At 44.6% G+C, this 19899-nt stretch overlaps 1 protein-coding gene across 1 annotated transcript; it reads left to right on the forward strand.

Annotated features, from left to right (window-relative positions):
• Positions 1 to 710: 710 nt before the first annotated feature.
• Positions 711 to 19659, forward strand: LOC144697910 (uncharacterized). Its single transcript, XM_078569872.1, has 5 exons — positions 711 to 819; positions 4563 to 5745; positions 12029 to 13208; positions 18562 to 19275; positions 19543 to 19659. Exons 1-5 carry the CDS (start codon positions 711 to 713, stop codon positions 19657 to 19659), a joined length of 3303 nt encoding a protein of 1100 aa, XP_078425998.1.
• The last annotated feature ends 240 nt before the right edge of the window (positions 19660 to 19899 follow it).

The raw sequence follows: 19899 nt of genomic DNA on the forward strand, positions 1-19899 counted from the left end.
CTGCATAACCGCTGGTGTATTTCATCAGAATAAACTCGGGCTGTGTGTCTGGGGGATGCCGGGACCAATATAAATAATTGATGCTACGTGTGCCCTCATAGAGACAGTGCAAAGTCACCACTTTTCCTTCTAATGTAACTTCCCGAGGACAGTGGTTGAGTAACAGAGTCTCCAAGGCTCAGATCTGAAGAAAATGTTCGAACAGTCCTGCGGGTTTTAAAAATTCGAGCTCAAATAATGTTCAGAAAACTAATTAAAGAAGTAAATGTGTTTAACCCATAATTACCTGTCAGAAACGCACCCCACACAATCCAGATGCTGAGGAGCCGCATTGTCTCTATCTGCTCTGTGAAAGGAGAGCTGGATATTTGAAGACAACCGTTCTAAACCCCACCCTCAATAATCTGATGTCGTGTCTCAAGATGTTCTCAACTCCTTATGTCAGTGAATGGAAACACCCCAAACCGGGCTACAGTCAGTCTGCTTACAGGGGGAATGGTTCCACTGTTACAGACCAAGTGGGAATAACATTCCTGTGTGACATGGTGGAGGTTTACCGACTTTCTGACTATTTCGGCACACACGAGGTCTACGATTCCTCAATTTAAAGGTGCAGGTTAGTGTGGCATTACTTTCCTCATTGACTGTCACAAGGAGATCCCTTCCACTTTCCACTGTTTTTTTTATTATATAAACATAAAATAATAGTAATGATTGCCATCACCACCATCATCATCATCATTGAAACTTCTGATGAATCTCTGGAAAGGCAGCTAGCTCTCTGCAACAGAGAAGATTCTCCACATGTCAAACTTGAAGGTAGATGTTTGAATCTTGAAGCAAAATATGATAAACAACATCAAGTTCAGAACTATCATGTTACAGGATATCTGTAATCACAGAAGAGTAAAGGTACATTATAAGCAGTGTACATCCATCATGTATTCTTCTGTCTTTATGTCTGCCTTCATACACCCCATTCATTTCAGTTTTCCTCCTTTTTATCTCTCTGTCTGTGTAATAATGATACATATGTAGATACACAGATTCTCGTGCAGTCTCTTTCCCACATCGTGAATTTGTCGGGATCATGTGTATCACCGAGCCCTCAGTGAACCATTGGGTTCATGGGTTGAAGCCAAGTTCAAATAATCCCAAAGTATCTCTTACCGGATGCAGTTAATGCTGAGCAAATGGAAACAGTCTCGTTATAATACCGAGAGAAACTTGTCAGTCATTTCAAATCGGAAATAATATTCATCATTCTGATGAAAATAGAACTAAGAAACATTTGAGGGCAAGAAACGCATCATGACAATTGGAATGTGAACTATCTGGTTCAATGAGCGGTCAGCAAATGGTTCCAATGCAGCAGGATCGTCGAGTGATTAAGGTGTTGGACTTAGGTTCAATAAATAAATGCTTAAGTGGAGTTGAACATTCCCCCACCCAGCCTCTTCCTGGAGGTTTGCCAGAGTTGTTTCCGTTTTTGTTGAGCGAGGAATATGGAGGTAAGGGAATGATGCTGATAGGCAGATCAGCATTCTCTTAGTGAATTCAGAGTAGCCTCAATGGCTGAATGAACTCCCCCTGTTTCTATTAAAGAACAATATATTTTCCAAATACGGTGGAGAATGATGCAGAGTGAGAAAGACAGATACATAGAAAGAGAGAAAGTTAGTCTGACAGAGAAAAATTACGATCAATTTATTTCCTAAAAAGGCAGGCTTGGCACAGAGAGTGGCCCATCATAGATGAGTTGAAGAGTTTAAAAGAAGCTCTTGGAAAGTCGAGTATTGAAGACAAATGGGATTAAAAAGATTAAATCTTGGAGTGTTTAACAAAATAATGATGTAAAGTTTTGGGGAAGGGGGCGGGTGGTGGTGTATGAACTCCTCTTATTTCTGTGTTACACTTCCCGATTTTTTCCAATTAAGTAAAAACAACCAATCAGACATGGAATGCCTGAGACTGCTTGCTGTCAACAATAACACATTTTCCCCTCTCTAATCTCAGTGTTTGAGAGAAGTGCACCTGTTAACCGTTTTCTATTCAGTTTCTCATTTCCACACAGAACAGTTAAACGAGTGGTTTCTCTACTGCAGTCACTGACATCTCAATGTCCATTGATCAGTAGAACCGTCTTCAGTCACGTTAAAATGACTTAATGGGACAAGATTAAAACACAAACAGCTGGGAATCAGAAATCGAATCGTTTCACAAGTTAGAAGGATTTCCTGGACCTAAGTTCATGAGAAATAGCAGCAAAATAGACCATTGGGCCCCTCGAGCCTGCTCCATCATTGAATATGATCATGGCCGATCGTTAGCTTCAACTCCACTTTTCTTCCTGTTCCCCATTTCCACTGATTCACCGAGAGACCAAAAATTTGTCTATCTCAGCCTTAAATGTATTCAACAATGGAGCATCCAAAATCCTCTGAAGTACAGAGTTCCAAAGCCTCACAACAGCATGAGTGAAGACATTTCTCCTCTTCTCAGTCATAAATGATTGGCTCCTAATCCTGAGACTGCACCCCGTGTTTTTAATTATTCAGCCAGGGAGACAACCGCTCCATGCCTGTCCTGTCAAGCTCCTCCAGAAGCTTATATGTTTCAATGGGATCACCTCACATCTTTTAGCTCCTGAGATTATAAGACCAATTTACTCAGTCACTCACCATAGGACAACCGTTTCACCCCAGGGACCAAGGTGGTGAATCTTCACTGTACTACCTCTAATGTATTCTTAAATCTGGAAATCAAAACTGCACACAGGGTTGCAATTGTGGTCTCAGCAAAGCCCTGTATAATTGTAGTAAGACAACTTCATTCTTGTACTCCAATCCCCTTGCATTAAAGGCCAATTAAGGATGATGAAAGGCAGTAAAGGCCAATGAAACAACAAAGGGCAATGGACTTATTCTTCCTGGAGAGAGAATAAATGAGAGAATAATATTTCACAGAGAAAGAATACTTTGCATCTGTCTTTACCAAGGAAGATGCTACCAGGCTACGGTGAAATAGGAGGTAATTAAAACACTAGGAGTATTTAAAATTGATAAGAAGGAGATATTAGATAGACAGTCTATGCTTAAAGTTGATAAAGCACCAGGACTGGATGAGTTGCATCCAGGGATAATGAGGGAAGTGAGAGTGGAAATTGTGGAGGCACAGGCCATAATTTTCCAATCTTACTTAGACTTAGAGGTGGTTCAGAGGACTGGAGAATTGCAAACGTTACAATTTTGTTGAAAAAGGGTAAAGATGAGTCCAGTAACTACAGGTCAGTCAGTTTAACTTCAGCGGTGGGGAAACTTCTTGAAACAATGATGCGGGATAAAATTAATAATCACGCCGACAAATATGGAAAGGAAAACCAGCACGGATTTAATCTTACTTATTTGCCGTCCGATCCCAGTGTGAAAGCAATAAAAAAATTATTTTCACAATTGGGATTCTCTATGGCGTCGCTTTTACCCAGCATACCCCGGGGATGGAAAATGTCCCCTATCCATACTACAGCGGAGCAGTGCGCAGGCGCGGTACCACCCAGTGCTGGGAGCATGCGCAGTGTCAGTCATGACCAGGGACGGATGTTTGTTTCCCGGATCCACAATGGGTAAAGTGGGGGAATGGCGGGGCGGAGGGAGCGATGGATCCGGCGGGTGGACGGGGAGGCTCCGGAAACATGTTGTGTAAACCGCAAACTTTGAATGAGAAGCTACCGACTCCCCGTTTGCACCGAGTGGACCCGAGAAGAAATGTCCCGGTGACAAACCCGGAGCAGGAGGAGAGAATGTTGTGCATTTCTATCCGGGACTGACAGGGATGGGTTTTGGAAACCAAAAAAAAATTACAGGCGTTGGGAAAGTTTGGTTTGGGGCTTTTTTTCTTGAGAAAAGGAAGAGTGAACAGTGAGCTGATGGATGATTTACAATGATCAATGGGTTGGACGGGGTAGATATGGAGACAATGTTTCCACTTGAAATTTCTTTACTCAGAGAGTGGTGAGGATGTGGAACTCACAGGAAACCATTGAGGGAAGAAAACTGATAATTTCAACAGGAAACTCGATGAGTACGTGAGAGAAAAGGGATTAGAAAGATAAACTGAAAGGCTGAGATAATTTGGATGGAATGGGAGGAGAAGCATAATACTAGCAGAATAGTTGGACAGAATGGCCTGTTTGTTCATTGCATATTTTGATAATTTCAAATTAAACTCTTTTTACAGGATATTCGGAGGGTTTGATTTGCAGATGGGAAATTCAAACCAAACATCACATCAAGATCTGACAGAGACAATTGCTCCACCAGGGCCTGAATGTCATCGGCCTTTGAATGTGGAAGGAGAAATGTTTGTCTGTTCTGTCTGTGAAAAAAGATTTCAAACATTGATGTGACTGGAAAAGCACGAAGACAGACACACACCCGAGTGACAGTGTTGCAGTGAATTGACTGTGGAAAGAGCTTTAACCAGTTACACAGCCTGAAAAAAATCACACTGTTCACAGCGGGGAGAGACAGTACATGTATGTGTGTGGTCGGGCTTCAACTAAGCGCGCAACCTGGAGAGACACAAGGATACCTGCACCATAGGGAAACCGTGGAAATGTGGGAACTGTGGGAAGGGATTCAATTCCCCATCTGAGGTGGAAACTCATCGACGCAGTCACACTGGGGAGAGACCGTTCATCTGCTCCGTGTGTGGGAAGGGATTCACTCAGTCATCCAGCCTCTACACACACCAGCATGTTCATACTGGTGAGAGGCCATTCACCTGCCTTGAATGTGGGAAGGGATTTAATGCTTTATCAAACCTCCGGACTCACCATCGGGCTCACTCTGATGAGAGACCGTTTAAATGTTCTGACTGTGAGAAGAGCTTTAAAAGCACAAAGGATCTACTGACACACCAACGCACTCACACTGGGGAGAGGCCATTCACCTGCACAGTATGTGGTAAGGGATTCACTCAGTCATCCCACCTCCTGACACACCAACTTGTTCACACTGACAAGAGACCTTTTGAATGTTGTGACTGTGAGAAGAGCTTTAAAAGTAAAAAGGATTTACTGAACCACAAACGCACTCACACTGGAGAGAGGCCATTCACCTGCTCCATATGTAGTAAGAGATTCACTTGTTCATCCCACCTTCTGACACACCAATTTGTTCACACTGATCAAAGACCTTTTCATTGTTCTGACTGTGAGAAGAAATTTAAAAGCAAAAAGGATCTTCTGAAACACAAACACACTCACACTGGGGAGAGGCCGTTCACATGCTCTACCTGTGGGAAGGGATTCACTCGGTTAGCCCACCTGGTGAGACACCATCGAGTTCACACTGGGGAGAGGCCATTCACCTGCACTGAGTGTGGGCAGGAGTTCATTGATTCATCCGACCTTCTGATACACCAGCGAGTTCACTCTGGGGAGAAACCATACACTTGCCTTGTGTGTGGCAAAAGATTCAGTCAGTCATCTCATCTCAGAACACACCAACTTGTTCACATTGATCAGAGACCTTTTAAATGTTCTGACTGTGAGAAGAGATTTAAAAGTAAAAGGAATCTGCTGACACACCAGCGAGTTCACACTGGGGAGAGGCCATTCACCTGCTCCATGTGTGGGAAGGGATTCGCTCAGTCAAACAACCTGCTGCGACACCAGCAAGTTCACATGCGACAGCGGGGGTTGGATTCTGCTGTTATTGCTGCTGTTAATCACATCCAGGACTGAATCATGTCTGGAAGCCCGTTTCCAGTGTGGTTCCGCAGTTTGTGATTTATATCAATGATTTAGACTTACTCATTGCCCCTACATTTAAGAAGTTTGCAGATGATACAATAGTTGCTGGTTTGGCTGACAATGAGGAAGAAAGCTGTGGACTGCAGGAAGATATCAAAGGACTGGTCAGATGGGCAGAAAAATGGCAAATGGAATTCAATCTGGAGCAGTGTGAGATAATGAATTTGGGAGGGTAAACAAGACAAGGGAATGAACAATATACTTCTCAGCATCATCCCGTTTTGAGGAACAGAGAGACCTTGGAGTGCAGATCCACAGATCCCTGAATGTGGCTGGATGGGTAGATCAGGTGGTCAAAAAGGCATTTAGGACACTTGTCTGATGACTAGAATGTAAGAGCAAGGAGATTATGTTACAATTGTGTGTTAGTTAGAGCACAGCTGGAGTACTGAGTACACCTCTGGTCACTGCATTGATTAGCTATAAAGTACTCATTTAGCCTAAAACTAAAGACAAATTGATAATTTATCAAATAATTAGTCAGTATTCAATTAATCAAATCTAGGGCATAATGATAAAACTAACTAACCAGGGATTGAAACAGTGAAGAAGTCTGAATTTTTTTTAGGAAATTAAACTCTGAGGTGTTTAGGTAATAAGAGTTAAGAAAAACATTTCTGTTAATTTCCTATAAAAATAAGGTGACTTCAGCACAATGGAAGAAGCTGATTGGAGAGTAGCCGATGCATCTTTATTTATTTTAATCACTAGTTTATTTTGCTTAAGTGAATTAATAATTGGATAAATAAAGGGATGGCAGGGCATCTGAGTCCTGTGAATTGCACATCTGGTTCCATGTGGGAAAACCAGGATGCATCACATGTGCTGGACGATCACAAAGGGAAATGGTTGAGAGGTGTTTTTGGGACCAGAAGGCTGTTTCCAGTGGAGTTCCGAATGGCTTACTGCAGGATCCCATGCTTTTATGGTATAAATCACTGATTTAGACTTTAACATAGGGGGCATGATTAAGATATTGTGGTTAACAGTGAGGAAGAAAGCTATAGGCTGCAGAAAGATATCAATAGACTGTTCAGGTGGGCAAAAAAGTAGCAAATGGATATCAGCCTGGAGAAGTGTGAGGTAATAAATACATTTGGGGAGGAAAACTAAGGCAAAGGGAAAGAATATTACTGGAATGATGGTGAGAAGTATAGAGGAACAGAGGGACATTGGAGTGCATGTCCACAGATCCCTGAAGGTGACAGGAGAGGTAGATAAGGTGATTAAAAAGGCAGACAGGACACGTTCTGTTATTAACTGAGACATAGAATACAAGAGCAGGAAATACTTCCAGCATTTTCTGCTGATGAAAGATCACAGATCTGAAACTCTACACTCTCCACAGATGTTGCCAGAGCTGCTGAGTATTTCTAACATTTTCTGTTTTTATTACAAGCTCAGGGAGGTTATACTAAAGCTGTATAAAACACTAGTTAGACCACAGCTAGATTACTGAGTACAGTTCCGATCACTGAATTACGGGAAGGATGTGTTCACAACAGAGAGGGTACAGAGGAGATTTACGAGGATGTTAACAGGGCTGGAGAATTTTAACTGTGAGGAAAGATTGCATTGGCTGGGGTTGATTTCTTTAGAACAGAGGAGGCTGAGCGGAGATTTAACTGAGATGTATAAAATTATGAGGGGCCAGATGGAGTGGATAGGAAGGACCTACTTCGATTAACAGAGATGTCAATGACCAGAGGGCTTAGATTTAAACTAATTAGCAGATGACTGGGAATGGGAGGGATTCACTGAATCATCCCACCTCAGTTCACACTGGGGAGAGGCTATTCACCTGCTCTGAGTGCAAGAAGGGGTTCACTCAGTTATCCACCCTGCTGAGACACCAGTTCACACTGGGGGAGGCTGTTCACCTGCTCTGAGTGGGATGGGATTTACTCAGTCATCCACCTTGTTGAGATACCAGTGAGTCACTGCAGGAGCTGGATTTTGTTGTTATTGCTGCTGTTAGTCTCATTCAGCATTGAACCATATTAATTCTGGATTTTGCTGATGTTAATAACTCCTGTAAAAGTCATTTGGTTGTACAGGACTTGAGTATTGCTAAGCTTTTCATCTTGTACTCATCAGGACACTTCGCAAGAATAAGACCATAAGACGTAGGAGCAGAAGTAGGCCATTCGGCCCATTGAATCAGCTCTGCCATTCAGTGAGATCACGGCTCATCTGATAATCCTCAACTCCACTTTCTTGCCTTGTCCCCATATCCCTTGATTCCCTTACTGATTAAGAATCTGTCTAAAGAACACCAATAACAACAACTTCTACTGAGTGTGAAGAGAGTGCGGATTGGTTGGCAAGTGGCATTGCCATGGAGAATGCACCAATGATGGTGACTGACAGTTAACTGCCAAGCATTGTTTGAAATTTAAACCAGGCAGCTTGTCCTTGATTGGTCAAGGCATTATTTGAGGAATGAATCAACCAATGGCTGTCACTTATTTTGTTTAGCTGCGCATACATTGCGCCTTTCTCAGCTAAACAATATAAGTGACAGCTATTTGCTGACTCATTTCTCAGGGCAATGCCTTAACCAATCAGGGCAAGCTGCGTGGTTTAAATTTCAAATAATGCTTGGCAGTTAACTCTCAGTCACCAGTGGTGCATTCTCCATGGCAACGGCACTCTTCATATGCAATATAAATTGTTGTTATTAGTATTCTTGCAAAGTGTCCTGATAAGTGCAAGACAACGTTGAGACATGCCTCTTTTTTCAGTAATCTCTTGTAATGTGGCTGGAGTTTAATATTTTAGTACATCAAATAAATCGGCTTTGTTTCAGATATACAGTGTGTCATGTGTTTGATTTCTCCAAGGTTTCATGAGCCTGTTCCCTTAAATCCACTCAGGAAATGTATTTAACAGGAAATCAACAATTAAACACGTCACATCAAATAATTGGCAAAAATCCATCAGGAAGATGAGGAACCACTTTTTACTCAATAAGTTATGATCTGGAATGTTCTGCCTGAAAGGCGATTGAAGCATGTTCAATAATAACTTTCCAAAGTGAGTTGGATCTCCAGTTAAAAGGTAAAGTTTGCAGGGCTCTGGGGAAAGGGCAGGGGAGTAGGGCTGATTGGCAGCTTTTTCAAAGGTGGTCACAACCCTATAAGGCAGCTCTATGTCGACAGGAGAAAGGCTGGTGTTCAGCTCCCCGAGAATAACAAGGAAGTTATGAGAAACCAGAATAAAACACTGGTTCATCCTCAACTGGAGTATTGTGTCCAATTCTGGACATCACGCTTTAGGAAGGATGTGAAGGTATTGAAGAGGATGCAGAACAGATTATTAAGAACGGTTCGAGGGATAAGAAGCTTCAGTTATGAGGATAGGTTGGCAAAGCTGGGACTGATCTCTTTAGAGAAGAGAAGATTAAGAGGAGATTTGATAGAAATGTTCAGAATCATAAGGGATCTGGACAGTAGACAGGGAGAAACTGTTCCTATTGGCAGAAGGGTTGAGAACCAGAGGACATGGGTTAATGGTGAATTGAAAAAGAAGCAATGGTGACATGAGGAAAACCCTGTTTATGCAGTGAGTGGTTAGAGTCTGGAGTGCACTGACTGAGAGTGTGGTGGAGGAAGGTTCAAACATGCCTTTCAAAACAGAATTGGATAATTATCTGAAGAGAAAAAGTGTGTACGAGGAAATGGCGGGAAGTGGGACTGGCTGAGTAGCTCTTTCAGAAAGCCGGCATTGGCATGGACATGATGGGCTGAATGACCTCCTTCTATGATTCTGATGAAGGCTCTGGGGAAAGGGCAGGGAAGTGGGATTCATTGGCAGCTCCTTCAAAGATGGTCTCAGCCCTACAATCGAGCTCCATATTGACAGGAGACAGTCTGATGTCCAACTCTCCAAGAATAAAGAAAGATCTTAGCTTTCCAAGGAGCCCTTCAATTCTCTGTAAATATCTTTCAAATGCTGACAGATTCTTTCCTTCTTTTGAAATTCCATTTCCATGTGCCAGGGATGCAGACAGTGCTGGACACAGAGGGAGCAGCAAACCTGGTTCAGAGTGGACACGCTGGGTATACTCCTTAAGTCAGGAGACCAAAACTGTACACAGTACTCTAGGTGTGGTTTCACCAATGCCCTGTACAGCTGTAGCAAAACTTCCTTACTTTTATACTCCAACCCTCTTGCAATAAAGGCCAGCATTCCAGTTGCCTTCCTAATTTCTTGTTGTACCTGCATGCTAACTTTTTGTAATTTATGCACCAGGACACCGAGGTCCCACTGTACTGCAACATTCTGCAGTCCCTCTTGACTTAAATAATTCTCTGCTTTTCTATTCTTCTTGCCAAAGTGGAAACCCCCACATTTTCCCAAATTATGCACCATCTGCAAGTGTTTTCCCATTCACTTAACCTAGCTCTTTGTCTCCTCACAACTTGATTTCCTTCCCATCTTTGTATCATCAGCAAATTTGGCTGCAATACACTCGGCCCATTCAAACCAATGTAGGTTGTAAATAGTTGAGGTCCCAGCACTGATCCCTGTGGCATTCCAGCAGTTACAGTTTGCCAACCTGAAAATGACCCATTTATCCAGACCCTTTGTTTCCTGTTAGTTATCCAATCCTCTATCCATATTAATATATCACCCCAGCACCTGGTCACTTAGCCTGTGCAGTAAGCTTTTATTTGACAGCTAACCTTTTCAAAATCCAAATACACTACATCTACTGGTTTCCATTATCCACCCGGCTAGTTACATCGTCAAAGAACTTGAATGAAATTGTCAAACACGATTTCCCTTTCAGAAAACAATGTTGTCTCTAATTGTGTTATGACAATGATTGTTTTTGGAATTTTTTTCAGAGATAGAGGACTTACACACAGTTAATTCAAACCAAAAGAAAAGCTAGGTCTGAATTTCTAGCCTGAAGTTCCAGTGATCGATTTTGGAAACTCCTTTTACAGCAGGATTTGCAGATAGGAAACACAAACCAAGCATCATATCAAGATCTGACAGAGTCACTCAATTGATCAGGACCTGAACAACATCAGCTTTTGAACATGGAAGCAAAGAGTCCTGTTCAAAGTGGGGTGGAAAGGTTTACGTGATCTGAATGTCCGGTAAGTCTGGTTGATCACTCCCATTGTGTGAGTTTGTGGGAGCTCATCAAATTCTCCCGGTTGAAGCTGGACCAACAGATCAGCTGGAATTAAATGGTTCCAGACATGTAAGGAACGTTAAACATTCTGTGAATTCTTCCACTAATTCACACTGTTCTCCAAGGGATGAGTTCAAAGAGAAACAATCCATTTCACTAACAAATGTTGAAATGTTTGAACCGCACCCACAGGGTTTTATCTGATAAAAGCCACAAACAAAGGTCCAGTTTTCTCCTGGAGTTTGAGACAAACCTGCCTTCAAAATGATGCAGAGTTTCAGCCAATGAGGGAGACACGGGCTCAGCTCCGCCCCCTCATTCACTCCGATTGGTTGGAGGTCCAGCCGCTCCGGCTCGGTCCTCCAGCCCCGTCCCCTCTTCCTATTGGTCCGAAGCTGCCGTCAATCATTCCCCGGCATTGTGACCTGGAGCATGCGTAGTGCGGATGATGTCCATGGACAGACGCACGTTTGCTTCATCTTCAGGCGGGAAGGATGCGGAGAAGCGGAGGCATCGTTAGGGGCAGTGGGTGGGAGGGGAGGCTTCACAAACAACCCAGTGGAGGCCTCAACACCCCCAATAAGAAAGTGCCGGGCCCGCCTTTGCACCGAACGGAACGGCAGCTGCGGGCTTTCTCCCGGTGCCAGGCCCGAGTGGAAAAATGTGGGTTAATGAAGGAAATGCAGCAATGGGTTTGTTAATGAGAAATCACCTTTAACTCACTTTACTGATCCTGGAGCAGGAGGAGAGAATGGTGTGAATTTCTATCCTGCACTAACAGGGATGGATTTTGGAAACTCCTTTTACAGAGGGTTAGAAGAGGAGGATTCACAGACGGGAAAGTCACACAGACCTGGAGCCTGATTCCCTTCCCTGAAGGATATTAGTGATGCAGTTGGGTTCGGCTCCACAAATTACCAGATTCATTCAGCTCAATTTCACAATCTATGTTTGTCTTTTTGTGGTTTCTCTCTCACTCCCTCTTTTCTGTTTTAAATCAGTTTCATAGGATTCGATTCATCAGGTCCTGAATATCATCAGCCTTTGAACATGTAAGTAAAAAGCACCATTCACACTGAGGAGAAACCAGGGAAATATGGGGACTATGGGAAGAGATTCAATTATCCATCTAAGCTAGAAATTCATCAGCGCTGTAACACTGGGGAGAGGATATTTCCCCACTCTCACTGTGGGAAAGAATTCATTGATTCAACCAACCTGCTGACACACCAGCGAGTTCACATTGAGGAGAGGCCGTTCACCTGCTCCGAGTGTGGGAAGGTATTCACAAAGTCAAACCACCTGCTGAAACATCAGCGAGTTCACAGAGGGGAGAGACCATTCACCTGCTCCAAGTGTGGGAAGGGATTCATTAATTCATCTGACCTGCTGACACACCGAAGAGTTCACACTGGGGAGAGACCGTTCATCTGCCCCAAGTGTGGGAAGGGATTTGCTCAGTCATCCACCCTGTTGATACACCAACGAGGTCACACTGGGGAGACACCATTCACCTGCTTCGAGTGTGGGAAGGGATTCACTTGTTCATCCAACTTGATTAGACACCAGCGAGTTCACACTGACAAGAGACCTTTTAAATGCCCAGACTGTGGGAAGTGCTATCAAACTTTAGATAAACTTATGTCCCATCAACATATTCACACTGATGAGAGACCGTTCAAGTGCTCTCACTGCGGAAGTGGGTTCAGGCAATCATCTGAACTCACTGTACACCAGCGAATTCACACTGGGGAGAGACCATTCCTCTGCTCCGAGTGTGGGATGGGATTCACTCAATCAGCCAATCTGCTATCACACCAGCGAGTTCACACTGACAAGAGACCTTTTAAATGCATAGACTGCAGGAAATGCTTTAAAAGTTCTGGAGAACTGATGCGCCATCAACGAGTCCACACTGATGAGAGACCTTTTAAATGCCCAGACTGTGGGAAGTGCTATAAAATGTCTGGGGATCTGATGTCCCATCAACGTATTCACACTGACGAGAGACCATTCAGATGCTCTCACTGTGAGATTGGGTTCAGGCAATCGTCTCAGCTCACTAAACACCAGCGAATTCACACTGGAGAGAGGCCGTTCACCTGCTCCAAGTGTGGGAAGGGATTTACTCAGTCATCCCATCTGCAGACACACCAACGAGTTCACAGTGTGGAGAGACCATTCACCTGTTTCATGTGTGGGAAGAGATTCACTCAGTCATCCACCCTGATGAGTCACCAGCGAGTTCACAAATAATTACAGTGTTTGGATTTTGCTGTTAATCATGCCCAGGACTGAACCATGTTCATTGGGGTCTGTTTCTGCTGATGTTAATAAACTGCAGCCCAGTTGTAATGGTTAATATTTTGAATAAAAGTCAAATAAATCAGCTTTGTTCTAAACGCACAGTGTGGCGAATCTTCTAATATCTCTAACAGGAGTTAGTTCCTTTTGAAGTGCTCTCCCTTTCCCCATATCCTCCTCCTCACCTCGAACAACAAATGTGAGGAGCTCATGAAGCTTCTTTGTCACAAAGATTGAGACAATCTGATCAGCTGCCTCTGCTGCTTCCCTCCCTTCCACTAACCCACCAGGCCAAACTGTGTCTGAAGCGCCTTCTTGTCCAAGCTCTGCACTTGCATCTTTCTCCAGTTTCTCTCCTATTTTCTATCTCCCTCAGCTCACCTTGTCTCTGAGACCTGCCTTCGGCTTCCTTGACACTATTCTCACTAAACTGCTGACCATCCAACTTCCACATTTTAGACAATATCCTTAACCGTTCTCTCTCTTTTCGCACTGTCCCTCTCACCTTTAAATCCACTGTTATCTCTCATCATAAGAAAATCCTTCGACCCCACCATCCTCCCCACTCTCTTTTCTCTAACTTGGTACTTGCTGGTAAACTGTTCGATCTCTAATTTTTTTCCAGTTTGGATCAAAGGTTCCTGACCTGAAGCATTCACTCTGTTTCCCTCTCTGCAGATGCTGTTTGACCTGCTCAGAGTTTCCAATATTTTCTGTTTTGAGGTCAAACAAATATACGAATTAGGAGGAGGAGTAGGCCACTCGGCCCCTTGAGCCTGATCTAATTGAGCTGATCTAATTGTAACCTTAACTCCACATGCCTGCCCATCCCTGATAACCTTTCACCTCCTTGCTTATCAAGAATCTATCGAGCTCTGCCTTTTAAATATTCAAAGACTCTGCTTCCACCGCCTTTTGAGGAAGACAATTCCAAAGGCTCATGACCCGCTGAGAGAAAAATATTTTCTTCAATTCTGTCTTAAATGGGCCACCCCTTATTTTTAAACAGTGACCCCCTAGTTCTAGGTTGGATTTCCACCTAGACTATTACAGTATTTTGCTTTTGGGTCAGAGAGGATCAGTTTTCTCTGGAATGAGACAACAGTAACTATCACCCTGTTCGACATGAAACTAAACTCACTGTTAATTCCCCATCAGTAACAATGTTAAACACAAAGTTTCCAGCCGGGTTTGAGCCGGGGACTTTCTCATGTAAAGTAAACGCGATAATCACTGCACTGGGGAAATGAGTGTGAATCCCCCCCGGACAGAGGGGAACTGACCATCCATCTCTAGCTCTAATTTCCCAAACAGAAAATGCTGCCAAGAATCAGCAAGTCAGGCTGAGCCTGTGGCCGCTCTCAGCGTTTGAAACCGTCACAATGCCCAGGTGATTGATGGCAGCTCCAATAGGAAGAGAGGGCGGGACTGGTCCTCCAACCAATCGGAGTGAATGAGGGGGCGGGGCCGGGTTGTGACTGAAGCATGCGCAGTGTGGGTAATGGCGATGGAGAGACGGGTCCACAATGGGTAAAGGGGGGGATGGATCCGTCGGGTGGATGGAGAGGCTCCGGAAACATGTTGTGTAAACCGCAAACCCCGGAAATAAACTGACCGGTTCCCCTCCCCCGTTTGCACCGAGCGAGGCCGCTGCTCCCAGATCAATGAAGAGCCGGTTTAGACCATAACAAATCGGAGCAGAAATTAGGCCATTCGGCTCATCGAGTCTGCTCCGCCATTCAATCATGGCTGATAAGTTTCTCAACCCCATTCTCCCGCCTTCGCCCCGTAACCTTTGATCCCCTTACCAATCAAGAACCTATCTAAAATAAAAGCAAAAAACTGCGGATGCTGGAAATCCAAAAAAAACCAAAAATACTTGGAAAAACTCAGCAGGTCTGGCAGCATCTGTGGAGAGGAGCATAGTTAACGTTTCGAGTCCGCATGAACTTGAAGAGTCATGCGGACTCGAAATGTTAACTGTGCTCCTCTCCACAGATGCTGCAAGAACCTATCTATCTCGGTCTTAAATACACTCAATGACCTGGCCTCCGCAGCCTTCTGTGGCAATTCATTCCATAGATTCACCACTCTCTGGCTAAAGAAGTTTCTCCTCATCTCTGTTCTAAAAGGTCTTCCCTTTACTCCGAGGCTGTGCCCTTGGGTCCTAGTCTCTCCTACTAATGGAAACATCTTCCCCATGTCCACTCTATCCAGGCCTTTCAGTATTCTGTAAGTTTCAATCAGATCCCCCCTCATCCTTCTAAACTCCATCAAGTATAGACCCAGAGTCCTCAAACGTTCCTCATATGTTAAGCCTTTCATTCCTGGGATCGTTCTCGTGAACTTCCTCTGGACCCTCTCCAGGGCCAGAACATCCTTTCTGAGATACGGGGCCCAAAGTTTCTCCCAATATTCTAAATGTGGTCTGACCAGAGCCTTATAAAGCCTCAGCAGCACATCCCTGCTTTTATATTCTAGTCCTCTCGAAATAAATGCCAACATTGCATTTGCCTTCCTAACTACCGACTCAACCTGCAAGTTAACCTTAAGAGAATCCTGGACTCAGACTCCCAAGTCCCTTTGCACTCCAGACTTCTGAATTCTCTCCCCATTTAGAAAATAGTCTATGCCTCTATTCTTCCTACCAAAGTGCATGACCTCACACTTCCCCACGTTGTATTCCATCTGCCAATTCTTTGCCCATTCTCCTAACCTGTCCAAATCCTTCTGCAGCCTCCCCGCCTCCTCAATACTACCTGTCCCTCCACCTATCTTTGTATCATCTGCAAACTTAGCCAGGATGCCCTCAGTTCCTTCATCTAGATCATTAATGTATAAAGTGAAAAGTTGTGGTCCCAACACTGACCCCTGCGGAACTCCACTAGTCACCGGCTGCCATCCTGAGAAGGACCCCCTTATCCCCACTCTCTGCCTCCTGCCAGACAGCCAATCTTCTATCCATGCTAGTACCTTGCCTCTAACACCATGGGCTCTTATCTTACTGAGCAGCCTCCTGTGCGGCACCTTGTTAAAGGCCTTCTGGAAGTCCAAGTAGATAACATCCATTGGTTCTCCTTTGACTAACCTACTTGTTACCTCCTCAAAGAATTCTAACAGATTTGTCAGGCATGACCTCCCCTTGATGAAACCATGCTGACTTTGCCCTATTTTACCATGCACTTCCAAGTATTCTGAAATCTCATCCTTAATAATGGACTCTAAAATCTTACCAACGACCGAGGTCAGGCTAATCGTCCTGTAATTTCCTGTCTTTTGCCTCACTCCCTTCTTAAACAGTGGGGTTACATTAGCGATTTTCCAGTCCTCTGGGACCCTCCCTGACTCCAGTGATTCCTGAAAGATCACCACTAACGCCTCCACTATCTCTTCAGATATCTCCTTCAGAACTCTGGGGTGTAATCCATCTCATCCAGGTGATTTATCCGCCTTCAGGCCTTTCAGTTTTCCTAGCACCTTTTCCTTGGTAATGGCCATCATACTCACCTCTGCCCCACCGACTCTCTTGAACTTTGGGGATGTTACTCATTTGTATCAAGTTGGGCATTGGTTCCAGAGGCTGGTCCCTGGTCTCCAGTGTCGGTTCTCTATTATTGAATCATTGAATGGTTACAATACAGACGGAATAGTGCAGAGATCTTGGAGGGTTGTGAGACTGGAGGAGATTAGAGAGATACAAGACCATGGAGCGGTTTAAAAACAAGGATGAGAAATTAAAAGTTTTATTGCTTTTTAAAAGGAACCTTTGTAGGTCAGTGAGCACAGGGGTAATATGTGAACACGTCTTGGTGTAAGTAAGCACAGGCAGCAGAATTTTGGATCACCTCAAGATTACAGGGATGTTGAATGTTAGGAGAGAGCCTAAGAACATAAGAAATAGGAGCAGGAGTCGGAAATTCAGCCCTTCGAGCCTGCTCCTCCATTCAATTAGATCATTTCTACTTCAATACCATTTTCCTGCACTATCCCCATATCCCTTTATGTTTCTAAGATGTAGAAATCTATCGATCTCAGTCTTGAACATACTCAATGACTGATCCTCCACAACCCTGTGGGGCAGTGAATTCCAAAGATTCACCACCATCTGAGTGAAAAAATTCCTCCTTGTCTCAGTCCCAAATGGCCTGCCCTTTATTCTGAGACTCTCTCCCCTGGCTCCAGAATCTCCAGCCAGAGTTAAGTCTAGAAATAACAAGTAACAAGGGAATGGATGACAGTTTCTGCAGCAGACGAAATGAGACTAAGGTGGAGTCAGGAGATGTTACTGAGGTGGAAATAGGTGGTCTTGGTGATGATGTGTATATGTGTTTGAAAGTTCATCTTGGGGTGAAATATTTTGCCATGGTTTTGAACAGTCTGGTTCATCCTCAGACAGTTGGCAGGTAGAGGGATGGAGTTGGTGGCTCAGGAGTGGAGTTTACAGAGGGGACTGAAGACAATGGCTTTGGTCTTCCCAATATTTAAATAGAGTAAATTTCTGCTCATCCAGTACTGGATGTCAGTCAAATCAGGATGGTGTGTGACTTGGAGGGGAACTTGGAGGTGATGGTGTTCACATATACCTGCTACCCTAGCCCTTCTCGATGGTGGAGGTTGAGGGTTTGGGAGATTCTGTCAAGCTGTGGAGCATTTGTAGGTCTATAAAATGCCTCTCCATTTCCCTCTGCCTCTCCCACTCCCTGCCCCACCCTCTTTCTCTATCTGATTCCTCTCAATGTTTTTTTACTCTCCCACTTCTCTCCTTCCCTTCTCGCTGTCTTTCTTGGTACATAGAATTCTCTAGCCCAGAGGTCTCTGGATGCTCCATCTTTAAATATATTTAAGGCTGAGTTGGAGAGATTTTTGGTCTCAGGTAATCGAGGGATATGGGGAGTGGGCGGGAAAGTGGAGTTGAAGACCAAGATCAGCCACGATCATGTTGAACGGTGGAGCAGGTTCCACAGGGTGTTTGTTCTTATAGAGGCCAGAGCCTTGTGTAGGCCAGACTGGGTGGCAGATTCCCTTCCCGAAAGGAAGTTGGTGAACCAGTTGGGTATTTACAAAAAATGCAGCAGCTTTAATGGTCACTTCTTCCTAGTGCCAACCATACAAATTACCAGGTTCATTCAGCTTAATTTCACAACCTGCCTTTGTGTTTTTCTGGGTTCTCCCTCACTCTTTTATTTTCTGTTTTAAATCAATTTCACAGGGTATTAGAAGGGCAGGATTTGTAGTCAGGAAATTCAAATCAAACATCACATCGGGACCTGACAGAGTCGCCAATTTACCATAACCTGAATATCATCACATTTTGAACATAGAAGGAAAAAACACCATTCAGAGTGGGGAGAAACCATGGAAATGTGGAGACTGTGAGGAGGGATTCAGATCTCCGTCTGAACTGGAAGCTCATCGGCGCAGTCACACTGGGGAGAGGCCGTTCACCTGCCCTGAGTGTGGGAAGGGATTCAGTCGGTCATCCAACCTGCTGCAACACCAGAGAGCTCACACTGGGGAAAGGCCATTCACCTGCTCCCAGTGTGGGAAGGGATTCACTCAGCCATCCCACTTAGTGAGACACCAGCGAGTTCATAGTGGGGAGAGGCTGTTTACCTGCCCCAAGTGTGGGAAGGGATTCACTCGATCATCAGGGCTGCTGACGCACCAGCGAGTTCACACTGGGGAGAGGCCGTTCACCTGCTCCCAGTGTGGAAAGGGATTCGCTCAGTCATCCAACCTGCTGAAACACCAGCGAGCTCACACTGATGAGAGACCTTTTAAATGCCCAGACTGCGGGAAGTGCTATAAAAGTTCCCTGGACCTGATGCGCCATCAACTTGTTCACACTGATGAGAGACCATTCAGGTGCTCTCACTGCGGGACTGGGTTCAGGCGATCAGAAGAACCCACTGTATACCAGCGAATTCACACTGGGGAGAGGCCGTTCACTTGCTCTGAGTTTGGAAAGGGATTCGCTCAGTCATCTGCACTGTTGACACACCAGCGGGTTCACACTGGAGAGAGACCATTCGCCTGCTCCAAGTGTGGGTAGGGATTCACAGATCCATCCACCCTGCTGAAGCACCAGAGTGTTGACATTGACGAGAGTCCTTTTAAATGCCCAGAGTGCGGGAAGTGCTATAAAAGTTCCCAGGAACTGATGTCCCATCAATGAGTTCACACTGATGAGAAACCTTTTAAATGCCCAGACTGCAGGGAGTGCTATAAAAGTTCTGGGGACCTGATGCGCCATCAACGTGTTCACACTGACGAGAGACCATTCAGGTGCTCTCACTATCAGACTGGGTTCAGGGGCTTAGAACAACTCATTGCACACCAGCGAATTCAAACAGGGGAGAGGCCATTCACCTGCATCATGTGTGGGAAGTGATTCACTCAGTCATCCACCCTGCGGACACACCAGCGCGTTCACACTGAGGAGAGACCGTTCAGCTGCCCTGACTGTGGGAAGGGATTCACTGCCTCATCCACGCTGCTGAAACACCAGCGAGTTCACAGGTAACGATGGTGATGGGATATTGCTGTTAATCATATCTAGGACTCAACCATGTTCATTGGCGTCTGTCGCTGCTGATGTTCATAAACTCCAGCCCAGTCATATGGACTAATA

The sequence above is a fragment of the Cetorhinus maximus genome, chromosome 23 (genome assembly GCF_964194155.1).
Source record: "Cetorhinus maximus chromosome 23, sCetMax3.hap1.1, whole genome shotgun sequence".
Classification (NCBI taxonomy): Eukaryota; Metazoa; Chordata; class Chondrichthyes; order Lamniformes; family Cetorhinidae; genus Cetorhinus; species Cetorhinus maximus.